This window comes from Equus quagga, unplaced genomic scaffold (assembly GCF_021613505.1).
Source record: "Equus quagga isolate Etosha38 unplaced genomic scaffold, UCLA_HA_Equagga_1.0 153_RagTag, whole genome shotgun sequence".
Taxonomy (NCBI): Eukaryota; Metazoa; Chordata; class Mammalia; order Perissodactyla; family Equidae; genus Equus; species Equus quagga.
Window position 1 is genome coordinate 592,375 of NW_025796915.1, and position 15,865 is coordinate 608,239.

At 40.0% G+C, this 15,865-nt stretch overlaps 1 protein-coding gene across 6 annotated transcripts in view; it reads right to left on the reverse strand.

Moving 5' to 3' along the window:
- Nucleotides 1-14,247, reverse strand: part of LOC124233091 (S phase cyclin A-associated protein in the endoplasmic reticulum) — a 486,817-nt gene extending 472,570 nt beyond the window's left edge. For 3 of the 6 annotated variants that reach the window (XR_006886969.1, XM_046650197.1, XM_046650193.1), the window contains exons 1-2: nt 14,140-14,247; nt 4,021-4,087 (exon numbers count right to left, since the gene is read on the reverse strand). Coding sequence is in view for 5 of the 6 variants with exons in the window: in XM_046650197.1 (XP_046506153.1) it covers nt 4,021-4,026 (6 nt within the window). In the remaining variant the exon portion in view is untranslated. Of the gene's footprint in view, nt 1-4,020; nt 4,088-4,800; nt 4,829-7,496; nt 7,642-14,041 lie in introns of those variants that run through there. The other 3 variants (XM_046650194.1, XM_046650195.1, XM_046650196.1) reach the window with 3 other exon arrangements.
- Between the last annotated feature and the right edge of the window lie 1,618 nt (nt 14,248-15,865).

A 15,865-nucleotide genomic window follows, 5' to 3' on the forward strand; every position in this document is an offset into this window, starting at 1 on the left:
TTTCACTTACTTTCAGGTTTTTGGCCACATTCCTTATAGAGTCACAAGTGGCAGATTAGCAGTGGTTTACTATACCTTGCCCATTAGAGCTGTTTAAAAGTAACACAGATCAAAAGGAAACACTATGCAGCTGTAAAAAGGAATGAGTATCTCTAATGCTCTAAAATATACAGACGTTCCCTGACTTAAAGTTCAACTAACGATTTTTTGACTTTACGATGGTGTAAAAGCTATATGCATTCAGTAGAAACCATACTTAGAATTTTGATCTTTTCCCCAGACTAGCAATATGCAGTATGATATAGTCATGCACCACATAACAACGTTTTGGTCAACGTTGGACCACATATACAATGGTGGCCTCCTAAGATTAGTACCATATAGCCTAGATGTGTAGTAGGCTATACCATCTGGGTTTGTTTAAATACACTCTATGATGTTCAAAGAATGAAGAAGTTAACTAACGACACACTTATCAGAATGTAGCACTGCCATTAAGTGACACATGACTGTATTCTTTCATGATGCTGGGCAGTCACACAATCACAAGGGTAAATAACTGACACAACCATTCTATACCCATACAATCATTCTGTTTTTCACTTTCAGTACAGTATTCAGTAAATTATATGACAGACTCAACTTATAAAATAGGTTTTGTGTTAGATGATTTTGTCCAACTATAGGCTAATGTAAATGTTCTAAGCATGTTTAAGGTACGGTAAGCTAAGCTATGATGTTCAGTAGGTTAGATGCATTAAGTGCATTTTCCACTCACAATAGTTTCAACTTACAATGGGTTATCAGGACATGACCCCATCATAAGTCAAGGAAGATCTATATTGCTAAGTGGAAAAAAAAATAAGGTATTAGAATAAAGTAGTCCCTGTTTATCTGTGGGGGATATGTTCCAAGACACCCAGTGGATGCCTAAAACTGCAGATAGTACAGAACACTAATTTACTATATTTTTTTCCTACACATACATATTTGAGGTGCAATAGCAAAACTAGCACAAGTTTCTGTTTCCTCCTTACAATTTCACAGATAGGAGATTCATTCTTACCACACATCTTAGCAAACAGCATACAATTTTTTTTTTTCTTTCCTTATTAAGTCGAGAACTTTCACCTTTTCACTTAAAAGAAGCACTTTATGGCTTCTCTCTGGTATATCCAAATTGCCAGCATCACCACTCTTGAGCTTTGGGGTCATTACTAAGTAAAATAAGGATTTCTTGAACACAAGCAATGTGATACTGTGACAGTCAATTTGATAACCAAGATGGCTACTAAGTGACTAATGGGTGGGTAGTGTATACAATGTGGATATGCTGGACAAAAGGATGATTCATGTCCTGGGTGGAAGACAGCGGGACAACTTGAGACTTCATCACGCTACTGAGAATGGTGTGCAATTTAAAACTTATGAATTGTTTATTTCTGGAATTTTCTATTTAATATTTTTGAACTGTGGTTGACTGTAGGTAACTAACACTACAGATAATGGAGGACTACTGTATGATATCTCTGTATTCAAGAAAGAGAGAGCAGGGGACCAGCCCCGTGGCCAAGTGATTAAGTTCGCGTGCTCTGCTGAGGCGGCCCAGAGTTTCGCCAGTTCAGATCCTGGGCACCAACACGGCACTGCTTATTAGGCCATGCTGAGGCGGTGTCCCACATGCCACAACTAGAAGGACAAAAAAGAGAAGAAGATTGGCAACAGGTGTCAGCTCAGGTGCCAATCTAAGAAAGAAAAAAAAAAGCCTCTGGTTTGGGTTAAAAGAGACCTTGACTCAATGAGATGTAAAATGAGCCTAGAGACTTCAAGTATCTTAAAAAAATGAAAAAGGAAAAAGAAAGAGAGAGCAATAAACATATATACATAATATACATACATACACATATATCTTATTTGCTTCTTTTTGAAAATATAAGCAACAAAGGATAAACGAAAAACTAGTAAAAAGGATTACCCACCACACCCATTAGGATGGCTATCAAAAAAACAAAAAATAAGTTTTGGTGAGGAAGCGGACAAATTGGAACCCTTGTGCAGTACTGGTAGGAATGTAAAATGGTATAGCCACTACCTAAAACAGTAAGGGGGGGTGCAAGTCTTCAAAAAATTAAAAACACAATTACCACACAATCCAGCAATTCCACTTCAGGGCATATATCCAAAAGAACTGAAAGCAGCGTCTTGAAAAGATACTTGTATACCCATGTTCACAGCAGCATTATTCACAATACTTAAAACATGGAAGCAGCTCTGCCCACCAACAAATGAATGGATAAGCAAAATGTGGTATATACATACAATGGAATATTATTCAGTCTTAAAAGGGAAATTCTGACATATGCTAAAACTAGGATGAATCTTGAGGACATCATGCTAAGTGAAATAAGCCAGTCACAAAAAGACAAATAGTGTATGATTCCATTTAGATGAGGTACCTAGAGTAGTCAAAATGAGAGAGAAGGAAAGTAGAATGCTAGGAACTGAGGGAAGGGGGAATAGGGAGTTCAATGGGTATAGTTTCAGTTTTGCAAGATGAAGAGAGTTCTGGAGATGATGGTGGTGATGGTTGCACAGTAATATGAATGTATTTGATACCACTGAACCATATACTTAAAAATGGTTAAGATAGGGGCTGGCCCCATGGCCTAGTGGTTAAGTTCAGCATGCCCTGCTTCAGTGGCTCAGGTTTGGTTCCCAGGCATGGACCTACACCACTCATCAGCAGCCATGCTGTGGCAGTGATCCACATACAAAATAGAGGAAAACTGGCACAGATGTTAGCTCAAGATGAGTCTTCCTCAGCAAAAAAAAAAAAGGTTAAGATGATAAAGTCTATGTGTGCTTTACCACAATAAAAAAAAATGGAAAAGAATTTTTCCAAGAGAAGAGGAAAAAAAGAGATGAATGTTAGACTTCTCTAAATGAATACTGTTTTATAGTTTGAATTTTTAACCATGTAAATGATGTATATAATATTAAAATTAGGTTAAATCAAAAAGAAATATCAAAAAATTGAAAAGCTGAGGACACTGGAATAATTTTTTTTCAAGATACTAAGAGAAAAATCTGTCAACCTAGACTTCTATACTTAGTAAGACCATCTTCTAAAAAATACCCTAAATCTCCCAAAGAAGGTGTCCAGGCAGACTGGGTTCCCTCATATAACTGCATTCCCTCCTCCTCCTGGTTTGAGTGGGCTAGTTTAAGAAGACACTTAGAACTGCCCAAAAATCTTGAGTTAGAAAAGTAAAGTGCAGGGAAGGTGAACCTGTCTGCCCAGGCTCTCTGGTGAGTTTCACCACATCAGTCCCCATCCCAAATTCAGAGAACGCCCTAGCCCAGCTTCCACTGTGCCTGCCCCAGGGAGAATATGGCTCCTCTTAAGAGCTGGCTAGGCCCTGGGTAGGAAAGTAGGTCAAGGTGTTGGTATGAATTGATTTATAACTTTTTAAGATAAGACATAAAAGAAGCTGGCTTCCATCTGTATTCTTACCCTAGGACCCACAAATGTTAAGAGTAAGTCTAGCATACAGGCAACAGTTCCTAGGCTCTCAACATTCACAGTTGTTCACTTTATTACTGTGCTTTACAACAAATGCGTTCCATAGAGTAACTTGTATGTAACAAACATTACATTAAAAAAGATAAATGAAAAACAGATGGGGCTGGCCCCATGGCCGAGTGGTTAAGTTTGCGTGCGCTGCTTTGGCGGCCCAGGGTTTCACCCATTCGGATCCTGGGCACAGACATGGCACCATTCATCGAGCTATGCTGAGGCAGCATCCCACGTAGCACAGCCAGAAGGACCTATGACTTGAATATACAACTATGTACTGGGGGGCTCTGGAGAGAACAAGAAGGGGAAAAAAAAAAAAGATGATTGGCAACAGATGTTAGCTCAGGTGCCGATCTTTAAGGGAAAAAAAAAACAGATGGAAGGAAGGAAAGAGGAAGGCCAAAAAAACTAAGGTTAGTGTTTAAGGTAGCTTGATCACTTACCATCATTCTTTAACTCCCTTCTGTGCCAAGAAGCTCATTGACCACATAAATCCACAGAGTGCAACTCCTACAATAATAAATATATATATACTATTAGTCATAAAATTGTCAGAAAATCATATTTATTCATAAAAAGATACAAATCTCATGCCCACGTTTCTCATTATATTAAACAACAACAAAAAAATCACTCCTATATTGCTTGTTTGGATATAACACAGCATATTTTAAATACTCCATGCTGAACACCTCATTGCTCACAAAAAAAAAAATAACAGAAGAGAAACAGGCTTCAAAGTTTTTTCACTACAATCTATAAAGACACAAACACACACTTTATATCTTGACTCAGTTCACACATGCATTTAACAGAAACAAATAAAAGTTTCATGAAGTAATATTTATCCCTATTGTGTGAAATCCATTCTGACATTTCCTTCTCTATTCTATTTCATTTTTTAAATGCTGTTTTCACTGACTTTATACCCCAATAATAAACCCCAACTCAGTACACAAAATACTGTGTAACCTTTCTTTAAGAACTTTCATAAACTAAGATTTCATCAGAATATCTTAATTACCAATTACATAAAGCTCTACACAGAACAGATCTTACTTTTCAGGGCACCTATTTAACGTGGACAAATCTTTACTCAAAGAAATCCAAAGCACAGAAACTAGAAAGAACACAAAGGAAGAAGGAAATTGCTAGAAACAATGGCCTAACCCTGTAAGGAGAGCTAATGAACAAAGAAAAGCTAGCAGTAATTGGAACCAAACCTTCTTCTGGGATGAGAGCCTAGGTCATTTACCCTTTGTCAAGTGAATCTGCTCCTTTTAAAATGCAGCACCTCAAATGAAAACACATGGACACAGAAAAACTTATACACAAGCATTCATAGTGGTGTTATTCATAATAGCCAAAAAGTGGAAATAAGCCAAATGTGGTATATCCATACAATGGAATATTATTCAGTCATAAAAAAGAATAACATGGATGAACCTTGAAAATATTATGCTAAGTGAAAGAAGCCAGTCACAAACAACCATATATTTAATAATTCCATTTATGGGCTGGCCCCGTGGCCAAGTGGTTAAGTTCGCGCGCTCCGCTGCAGGCGGCCCAGTGTTTCGTTGGTTCGAATCCTGGGCGCGGACATGGCACTGCTCATCAAACCACGCTGAGGCAGGGTCCCACATGCCACAACTAGAAGGACCCACAACGAAGAATATACAACTATGTACCAGGGGGCTTTGGGGAGAAAAAGGAAAAAAAATAAAATCTTAAAAAAAATAATAATAATAATTCCATTTATATGTAATGTCCAGAATAGGGAAACCATAGAGTCAGAAAGTAGATTAGTGGTTTCCTAGGGCTAGGGTGCTGGAGGAAAATGGGAATGACTGCTGATGAGTACAGAGTTTCTTTTGGGGACGGTGAAAATGTTCTAAAATTCATTATGGTGATGACTGAAAAACTGTGTGAATATACTGAAAATCATTTCTTAAATCGGTGAATTATATGGTGTCTGAAATCTATCTCAATAAAGCTGTTATATTTTTTAAATGTAGTGCCTCTGCTCACAACTCTCCAATGCCTCTCCATCTCATTCAGAGTAAAGCCAGTCCTCACAGTAGCCTGCCATGCCCTAAACTTTCTAGCTCCCCATACCTCTCTGACCACATCTCCTACTCCTCTCCTCCCCTGGTTTTTATTCCATTCCAGCCACACTGGCCTCTTTAATTTCCCCAACATACCAGACACACTCCTGCCTCAGGGCTTTACACGCACTAGACTCCCATTAGGAACACTCAAGATTTAATCTGTCTTTGGTCACATATCCCTTTCTCAGTGAGGCTGTCCCAAGTACTCCATTTTAAAATTGCAACCCATTTATCCTGACTCCAACCACTGGCAATCTCTATCCTGCTTCTCTTCTAGAGCACTTATCACCTTATATTATTTACTTACTTGGTGTACTGTCCACCTCTCCCCACTCACTGGTTTTGCTACTGCTTTAGCCCCAGAACACACAACAGTACCTGGCATTGAGCAGGCATTAATTAAATACTTATTTACCAATGAATGAAGCCCATGCTAAAGCACCTTTGCTCACCTTGCTCCTTTCCTCTCACCCTCTCTATATTAAAAGCCTATTAATTCTTCAAAGCCAGCTCAAAAGTCATCTTCATGAAGGCTACTCTGTTTTCCCTAGCTGACAGGGATCTTCAGCTGAATTCCCAAACCATTTCATCTGTATTCTTTACCTCTAAAAAGTGAGAAAAAACGTGATATAGTGGAAAGAGGTATCGGAGTCAACCAAATCACTGGCTATCTGACCTTGAGAAGTCACTTAACCTCTTTGAGTACTGATATTCTCATCCATAAAAATGAAGGCTAGGTATTTTACCCAAGAGAAATGAAAAATTTTCCACACAAAAACCTGTATACGAATATTCACAGCAGCTTTGTTCAGAATATCCCAAAACTGGAAACAACCCAAATATCCATCAACAGGAGAAGAGATAATCAAATTATAATATATCCATATACTAAAATAGAAAGCAATAGAAAGGCATAAACTACTGATACACACAAAATGGATAAATATTACAGACATTATACTCAGAAAAAGAAAGTGGGTGCAAAAGAATATATACTGAATGATTCTATTTATATGAAGTTTTAGAACATGCAAAACTAATCTTAGGTGAGAAATATTGCAGGAGGGTTGCCTTGGCTGAAGGAGAAAGACTGGGAAGGAGCACAAAGGAACTTTCTGGAGAAATGGAAATGTTCTACATCAGGATTGCGATAGTGGCTCACGGCTATATATAAATTTTTCAATACTTATTAAACTGTTCACTTAAAAAGAGGGTGCACTTACCGTATATAAATTATACCTCAAAAAACTGATTTAAAGAAAAGGACACAGAGTTTACGGGAAAAAAATCCCTAATTTACAAAGTTGTTAGGAGGATTAGATGAGAAATATATCTACTGAAATCAGGAAGGCACAGTGGGAAAGAATGCATGTTGATGTGGCACTGAATCCCACTTTAGCTAATTATAGTTACTGGTTATATAAACTTGGACAAGTCATGTAATTCCTCAGAACTTCAGTTTTCTCTTCTGTAAAGAGAATAATATCTACTTTACAGAGCTAAATGGCAGCACACTAGAGTTTCCATCAGTTAACACAATATCCGACACACAACAGGTACCCAAATAAATTTAAAAATAATATATAAAACCTAGCACACAGCCGATGCTCAGTAAGTGCTATTCTCTTTTCCCTATTTCCCTTGTCAGAGAGTTTTCTTCTCTACTACATTTTAAGATCCTGAAGGACAAGATTGTATCTGAAAAACCTCTTTCCCCTACTAAAGACAGTGTCTTACAAACAGTAGGCACTCAATAAAGATTTTGAAGGGAAGAAAGGAAGTTGGATGGCTTGTTGATTAAGCAGACATACCTTCTTTTGGTGATTGTAGAATCAATCAGTAAAGCTGTGTACTTAGCCTTTCCAATAAAGACAGTTGTAGCCTAGATATCAAACTTTTTTAAGGCAGACACAAAATTTGATGTACCATGTGAATTTATGTACCATATGATCCATATGCACTGGAAAACAGACTGGAAACAGACAAGAAGTAATGTGTAGTAAAGAGCATAAATTCTGAAGTCAGACCTGAATTCAAATCCCAAGACTGCCACTTACAATCTATGTAACCTTTAGGCAAGTTAACATTTTTGAATCTCAGGGTTCACAGCTCGAAAATGGGGGTAAAAATATCTGCCTTGTAGCATTATTTTCAAAAAAGTTATGCATGAAGCACCAAATAGCACAGAACTAGTACTCAATAATTGGTAGTGTACACCACTGGAGTTGTGGGTAATTTTTTTCCTTGCTCTTTTCCAGATTTTCTGTAATGTAATTGCAATGCAATTACAACTTTAAAAGATTGTAATGATTTAAATTTAAATATACTCCCAAATTAAAGATTAAACTCAGCTTTGACTAAAATTTTCAACCCAGAGACCAGAAATTGTAATTACCATGCCTTTTTCTCCCCAAGGGAAAAAAAAGGCTCAAGACTGAACTGCTATCTCTTAAATCCTACCAGATACTGGTTTACTCCAAACACATCACTATGTGTCTTGTGTACTACTACTCAATTTGACACCTGACAGGTTATTGTCTCAGCCTCTGAAATGAAAGGCAGTGGTACTTAAGATACATGAATTTTTTTTTTTTAAGTTAAATTCAAGATAGCTCCAAATGCACTTGGGAAAACAGGTACTACAACGTATAGATTAAGAAACATAAGTAGAGGATGTACGTGTCACAGTATTTAAATACGACAAAGTATTTCTGGGAAGCAACCCACTTAATGATACGAATAAAAAGCTGATAGAGAGCAAGCAAGCACGAGCACAAGAGCCCATGTCAGGTTAAATGGTACCATTATGTCTGGTTAAAAAGGCTATAACCTCATTTCTCCAAAAAAGATATACAAATGGCTAATAAGCACATGAAAAGATGTTGAACATCATTTGTCATTAGGGAAATACAAATCAAAACCACCATGAGACACCACTTCACGTCCACTAAGATGGCTATAATCCAAAAGACAGCCAGGCATTGGAGAGGATGTGGAAAAACTGGAACCCTCATATCCCGCTGGTGGGAATGTAAAATGGTGCAGCTGGTTTGGTAAACAGCCTAGCAGTTCCTCAAAAAGTTAAACAGAGTTACCATAAGACCCAGCAATTCCACTCCTAGGTATACAGCAAAGAAAAATGAACATATGTCCACACAAAAATTTGTACACAAATAATCATAGCAGCATAATTCATAACAGTCAAAAAGTGAAACAATCCAAATGTGCGTCAACTGATGAATGGATAAATAAAATGTGGTATATCCACACAATGGAATATTATTTGACCATAAAAAGAAATGAACTTTCTCAAAAAGTCAACACTATGGAGACAGAAAAAAGATCAATAGTTGCCAGGGGTTGAGGGGAGGGTGGGATGACAGGCAGGGCACAGAAAATTTTTAGGGCAGTGAAAGTACTCTGTATAACACTATAATGGTGGATACATGTCATTATACATTTGTCCAAACCCATAAAATACATAATACCAAAAGTAAACCCTAATGTAAGCTATGGTCTTTGGGTGATACCGATGTGTCAGTGCAGGTTCATCAATTGTAACTAAGGTACCACTCTCGTGGGGAATGTTGATAATGTGGGAGCTGTGCATGAATTGGGGCAGGGAGTATATGGGAAGGCTCCATACCTTCCTCTCAATTTTGCTGTGAACCTAAAACTGCTCTAAAAAAGTAAAGTCTATGAAAAAAAAAAAGGAATGAAGTGTTGATACATACTATAACATGGATGAACCTTGAAAACATTATGCTAAATGGAAGAAGCCAAACACAAAAAACCACACATTGTATGATTCCATTGATGTGAAATGTCCAGAGTAGGCAAATCCATAGAGAAAAAAAGTAAATTAGTGGCTGCCTAGGGCTGGCATGGGGGGTAGGATGAGGAATAGGGGAGGGAGGCCAGGCTTGGGTAATGACTGCTAATGGTTAAGGGGCTTCATATTGGGGCGCTGAAAATATTCTAAAACAGGTTGTGGTGATAGTTGCACAATTCTATGAACATAATAAAAACCACTGCAGTGTACATTTTAATGGTTGAATTTTATGGTGTGTGAAATATACCTCAATAAAGCTGTAACATAAAAAAAAGAGCTAATTCCTAATCTAAAATTTCAATGATTCAGTTACTACTTTCATATTTGCCGTAACTACCACCTAAACTATTTACATTTTTCTTTAAATAGAACTACATTTTTACCTAAACTTTAAAAGAAAATTTATAACACTACCATAAATGAAAAAAATCAAATAACATATTTAAAATGGATATTAGTAAAACATTGGCAGTGCTACTCAAATTAATGAAATTTGAGAAATTCTGGGCTATAGCAAAACAATGGCTAAGGAGAAGATGGAGCACAAAAAAACAAAACAAGTCAGTAAACAGGGAATGAAAACTAGGACTGACTGGGCCCAAGTTTCTGAACAAGCTGCGACCTGTGATAAACTGAATTTTATGTCTGCCTTAAAAATTTTGTGTCTGTGATAAACTGAAGTCTCACTCATCTTACCCTGCCCTGCAGTCCCAGAATATCTGTGGAGATACCTAAGAGTCCTAGAGATGGAAATGTCAAGACTGGCTCAAGTGCCAGGAAAGGCCTACTTCTCTTTTCTTTATCAGAGTTTGGGTGCACAGGTTCTGAAAAGGCACGAAGTAAATGCCATACCCAAAACAGTGAGAAGCCTGATAGTAGCACTACTCTAAAAAGTACAGGCCCATCTAAGTGAAACCAGGAGAGTACATCTATCCATTGTTCTCCTTTGCCAATAAATTGTAGAAAAACTGAGGTTTGCAATCACAGTTTCTCTCTGATGTTCACAAAATCTATCACCCATGCTTTTGCCTCTTCTGTAATTTAAAAAAAATCTGAGTATTTGCCTTTATGAGTCTGGTACTTAGGATCAGTAATTTTTCATGCCTTTGCTAAGTGGAAAATAAGTGTATTATGGTAAAAAAAAAAAAAAAGTATTTTGAAAAGCAAGATAGACATTTTATAATTCCAAGTTGTTTAACAAGGTTTTCAATTCTGATCACTTCTATATGTACTGCCATGAGTACATCAACCAATAGGCATTTATTTTCTCTGATGAACCTGACGTCTCTCTTCACAAATACCAAAATTAGCTCTCTTTTCCAATACTAGATTAAAAGCAGACCTAACACATACTGAAATCGTTACAAATGAAATATGATGTCTGAGACTGGCTTCAAAACAATGGGGGACAGGGTAGCTGCACAGGTAATTGCTGAAACAGAGAAACTAGTACATAGCAATTCATATTACTATTCTCTCTACTTTGCATATGTTTTCAAAACCACATGTAATGAACTTACTACTTTAAGAAGTTGTTATTAAAAAGTAATTAGGAGCTGGCCCAGTGGCATAGAGGTTAAGTTTGCGTACTCTGCTTCAGCAGCCCAGGGTTTGTGGGTTCAGATGCCAGCTGTGGACCTACATACCACTCATCAACCATGCTGTGGCAGCATCCCACATACAAAGTAGAGGAAGACTGGCACAGATGTTAGCTCAGGGACAATTTTCCTCAAGCAAAAAGAGGAAGATTGCAATAGATGTTAGCTCAGGGACAATCTTCCTCGTCAAAAAAACAAAAACAAAAAAAAGTAGTAATTATTTTAGCAAAGCTTCATGAAATCTCTAGTGTTTCAGGTCAGACAGGAAAAACTCTTTCTATAAATCTTTCCCTCTAATACTTTTTTAAGGTGGGCTCCACCAATGAACTGTAGATATTTTCACTGTTTATATTCCACAAGAACTATTGCCAAAGCCAAACATATTTGTGAAAAAGGTTACCATCACAGCAGAAAACTGGAAACAGATTTTTTTTTTTTTTTGAGGAACATTAGCCCTGAGCTAACTACTGCCAATCCTCCTCTTTTTACTGAGGAAGCCTGGCCCTGAGCTAACATCCATGACCATCTTCCTCTACTTTATATATCGGACGCCTACCACAGCATGGCTTTTTGCCAAGCCTTGCCATGTCCGCACCCAGGAGCCGAACCGGCGAACCCTGGGCCACCGAGAAGTGGAACGTGTGCACTTAACCACTGCGCCACCAGCAGGCCCCTGGAAACAGATTTTTATTAACGACTTATCTTAATTTTGGTTATACAAACCATTTGCATTTTTCACTTCTACAATTTCAGAAATGTCAATTTCACAATGGATATCAGATTGCAACATTACAGAGAATTCTGTTTAACTTCCCACTAAAAACCACCACCACCACCTTCTAAGTGTTTAAAGAATGTTCACATGGGATTCCTAAAGAATTTTTGCAGCTCCTTTAAAACTAGGTTGGGGGGCTGGCGGGTGGCACAGCAGTTAAGTTCGCACGTTCCACTTCTCAGCAGCCCAGAGTTCGCCAGTTCGGATCCCGGGTGTGGAGATGGCACCGCTTGGCAAGCCATGCTGTGGTAGGCGTCCCACATATAAAGTACAGGAAGATGGGCACGGATGTTAGCTCAGGGCCAGTCTTCCTCAGCAAAAAGAGGAGGATTGGCAGTAGTTAGCTCAGGGCTAATCTTCCTCAAAAAAAAACTAGGTTGGATTTTGGTTGGCTATGAAGGTGAAAGAAAAGACAGAATCTCAAGTCCCTTCATTTTATCTTTAAAAATTCCTGTAAAGCGGTTAAATAAAGCTTTTAATAAAGTCAGTATCAAACCAATCTTTTAGTGATTCTTACATATTTATGAAGTTGTAAGGACAAACATTTTTAAAGTCTGTATTTAAAATACTATAGCTTTTGGATCCCACTCACCAAAATTACTTATAAATGCATGTGTATAGTACCTGATTATGCTTCCACGCGTAATCCACCAGGTGGATCGATCTAAACCACCAAATGGTTAACTACAGAAAATAAAAAATTGCAGCTCGAGGGAGTGGAGAGAAAGAAGGAAACAAGAAAGCATTTGTTGAAGGCTTCCTGTGGATCAGGAGTGGTTCTAAATTCTTTACAGACACCTCATTTACTGGCTATCGGCAAATCTGGGAGGTGAATAATATTATCCCAATTTTACAGATGAGGAAATCAAGGATCAGAAAAAGTAAGTAATCTGCCCAAGGACAAGCAGCAGAGCTGGGATTCAAACCTCACATCAGTCTGCCTTCAAAGTTATCATGTCAAAGTTCTTCTCACAAAGACAACTTCCCAAATTATATTACCTCTTTGATTAATCAAAATATAAAGTCTTTAGAGGTTATTTATTATTCAGATCATTTCAATATGCGGCATAAATCAATCTGCACTTAACACATTTTGAGAAAAAGTCATAGTTAACAGAAAAAATACAAGAGCCTGAGCACTAACATAAATTGGAGTGGGGTAGCGGTCAGACCCCCAAATTCAAGTCTGAAAGCTTAATCCCAGATCACTATTCACCGGGGGATGACATGGGGGCAAGAAATGCCCTCTCTGAACCTCAGTTTCCCCATTGGTAAAATGGGCATAACGCCTATCCCATCCTCCTACCTCGGATTATGAGAATGAAATAGTTCATGTTGGTGAAACCAATATGCAAACTATAACACATGTACGGAATCACTATCTATTCAGTAAGATGAGTATATCGAACAGCTATTTTCATGGAAAATAACTAGAGCAAACAGAAGGAGGGATACAGTTTGCCAGCAACAGGAAGCTGCTCTCAGGAAGGCGGCCGCATCTCAGGAGAGCCGCTTGACAGCAGCAGGCGCTGCTCGAGGAGCAGTTTTCTGTCTGCCTTCTAACAATCCCGTCCCTCACTGGCGGAGGGAACCGCGAATGAAGTGCTAGAAAGGCAGCACTACCAGGGGCAGAAGGCTAGGTCCTGCTACTTCCAGGTGTGAGGCCTTGGTTAAACTCTTCGCCCCTCAGGCCTCAGTTTACGCATTTGTAAGATGGAGAGACCGTTCCCGCCCTGCTTCCTGGGCAGAGCTCAAACGAGTCACGGCACAGGGAAAGCGTGATTAACCTCGCCGAGAACGAGAGACCAATGGCGATCAGCTGTCAAATGAAGGGCTGGGAGGGGGGCTCCTCCGAAAGGCCCGTGCAGTGTGGACATTCCAGAAGCCTCGACACGCGCCGCGGGGCCGCCTCCTTGAGGGGGTGAGGCAGCCCGCGGCCCACCCCTCGACCCTTGGGGTGCGCGGGGTCCTACGTCCCTCACACCTCAGCTGAGCCCGCAGGGCAGGCCCAGAGCCTGCGCACCCCCGTCCCCAGGCCTCCTCGGAGGACCCCCGGGCCCTCCCGAGCGGCTGCAACTACCCTCCCCCAGCAGCCATCCCAGTCCCTCTCCTCCCTACTTGCAGGTGAGGGGAAGGAGCGAAAGGGCGTACCCCGCCGCCATTTTGTCCCCATGGCTCCCCGCAACGCATTCAGCCAGCCAGCGCCCTAGCCCGGGTCTGCGCGACGCGCGCCCCTCGCGGACACTCACCCCCGGCGGCCCTGCGAAGTTCGGAGCGGCTCCGAGCGTCCCGCCGGAAAAGGGGCGGGGCGGGCCGGCTGCCCGGCGCCCCACGTGACTCTCAGCCGCGGCCGCGCTGCTCTTGGCCACACACGCCGGCCGCCCGCGCGCATGCGCACCTCACTTCGCGTTGATGGGCCGCCGAGACGGGAGGCAGGGCGTGGGTTCGTTTTGGTTGTCGGGACGGGGTTGGTTTTCGCGAGTTGTTCTCTTCGCTAGGCCTCGCTGGCACTGCCGCTCTCCAGCACTCAGTTTGTTCTCTCTGAGTCTCTTCCCTCCTCCTAGTTTATCACCACAGTTAGTCCCACAGAGGTTAAGGACCTAGAAGTCCGCCTGAAAAAAATCTGTGCCTGTGCAAAAGCTTCAGAAAAGCACGCAGGAGTACGCCAAGCACGGCTTATCCTTCCTGGTAAGGCTTTATTCGGCCCCTCGTATGTGCCAGGCGGGGAAGGCTCGAAGTACAAAAATCTAACAAATGTGTTTCCTTTACTTCCAAGACAAAACACACGAATTAAATAACGATGTTTAAATCATAGTTCTGAACAAAACAGAAAAGACAACGCAGTTCATAATTATCAAATGAATATCTCCCGTCCCACTTTTCATCCAGCTGGGAAACTCGGGCTATTTACCCTTTCCTCTCCCTTGTTACCACAATAAGCAGGAAGTCATGGACTCCAATAGATCTACCTCATAATTAGTGCTGTGAAGGCAGGAACCATATTGTTAGCTATGTTCTGGCTCCTCTCCCCTCTTGACTTTTCATAAAACTTGCTCTTCCATTCACTTATTTAACAAATGTTTATTAAGCACCCACCATATGTCAGCTGCTATTTGTTCTAGATGCTTGGAGTTAATAAATAAATTCAAAATTGACCATAGAGGAGCCATTTTTAAATGGAGTCAGACCTGCCTTTCCAGAGAAACTGCTTTGCTGTCTTGAACCTTGGACCCGGCCAAAACAGCGATTGTTTTAAAAGCAATTGTTTTACAAGCAATTGTTTGAGAAGTCAGCGGAGAACCAACATCCTGATCACAAAGACTGAGGATGGTGAACTTTCTGAAGATAGAATCAATAATCAAGCAATGTTTGGCTAAGGCGACCTCTCTACCTCCAACTCCAATTAAAAGCAGTTAAAATTCTTTGTATACAACCTCCCTTCTTTGCCTTTAAAAGCCCCCGACTTTTACTCTCTAGAGGGACACTATTTAGGTTTCTACCTGAATCTGTGCTCCCGGAATTGCAATTCTTGAGACCCCAAAAACACTTCTTGCTTCTCTTGCAATTTATGCCTCTTACTTGTTGACAAAACAAAATAGATAAAAAATCCCTGCCTTCTTGGAGCAAGGTGGAGACAGACAATAAATAACATAATAAATAAGTTACATGGTAACAGGGAGGTGACAAGCATTACAGTAAACAAATGAGTAGGATAAGGAGGATGGAGGGGGGAACATACTGCAGTTTCATAAAACACGGTCAGGGCCTTATTCCTCTTATCAATTATCCCCTTTCTCCTCTCCTTTTCATTCCCATAAGCGTTTAAAAAATCTCTCCCATTTTGAAATCTCCTACCCAATACACCAAACCCCACTTCAACCTCTGCTTTCTTTCTCCTCTTTACAGATCTGCACTTTGCAGCTACATTTCTCCAATTATCTAAACAAGGATGTCTCCAATTCCTCAACTACTCCT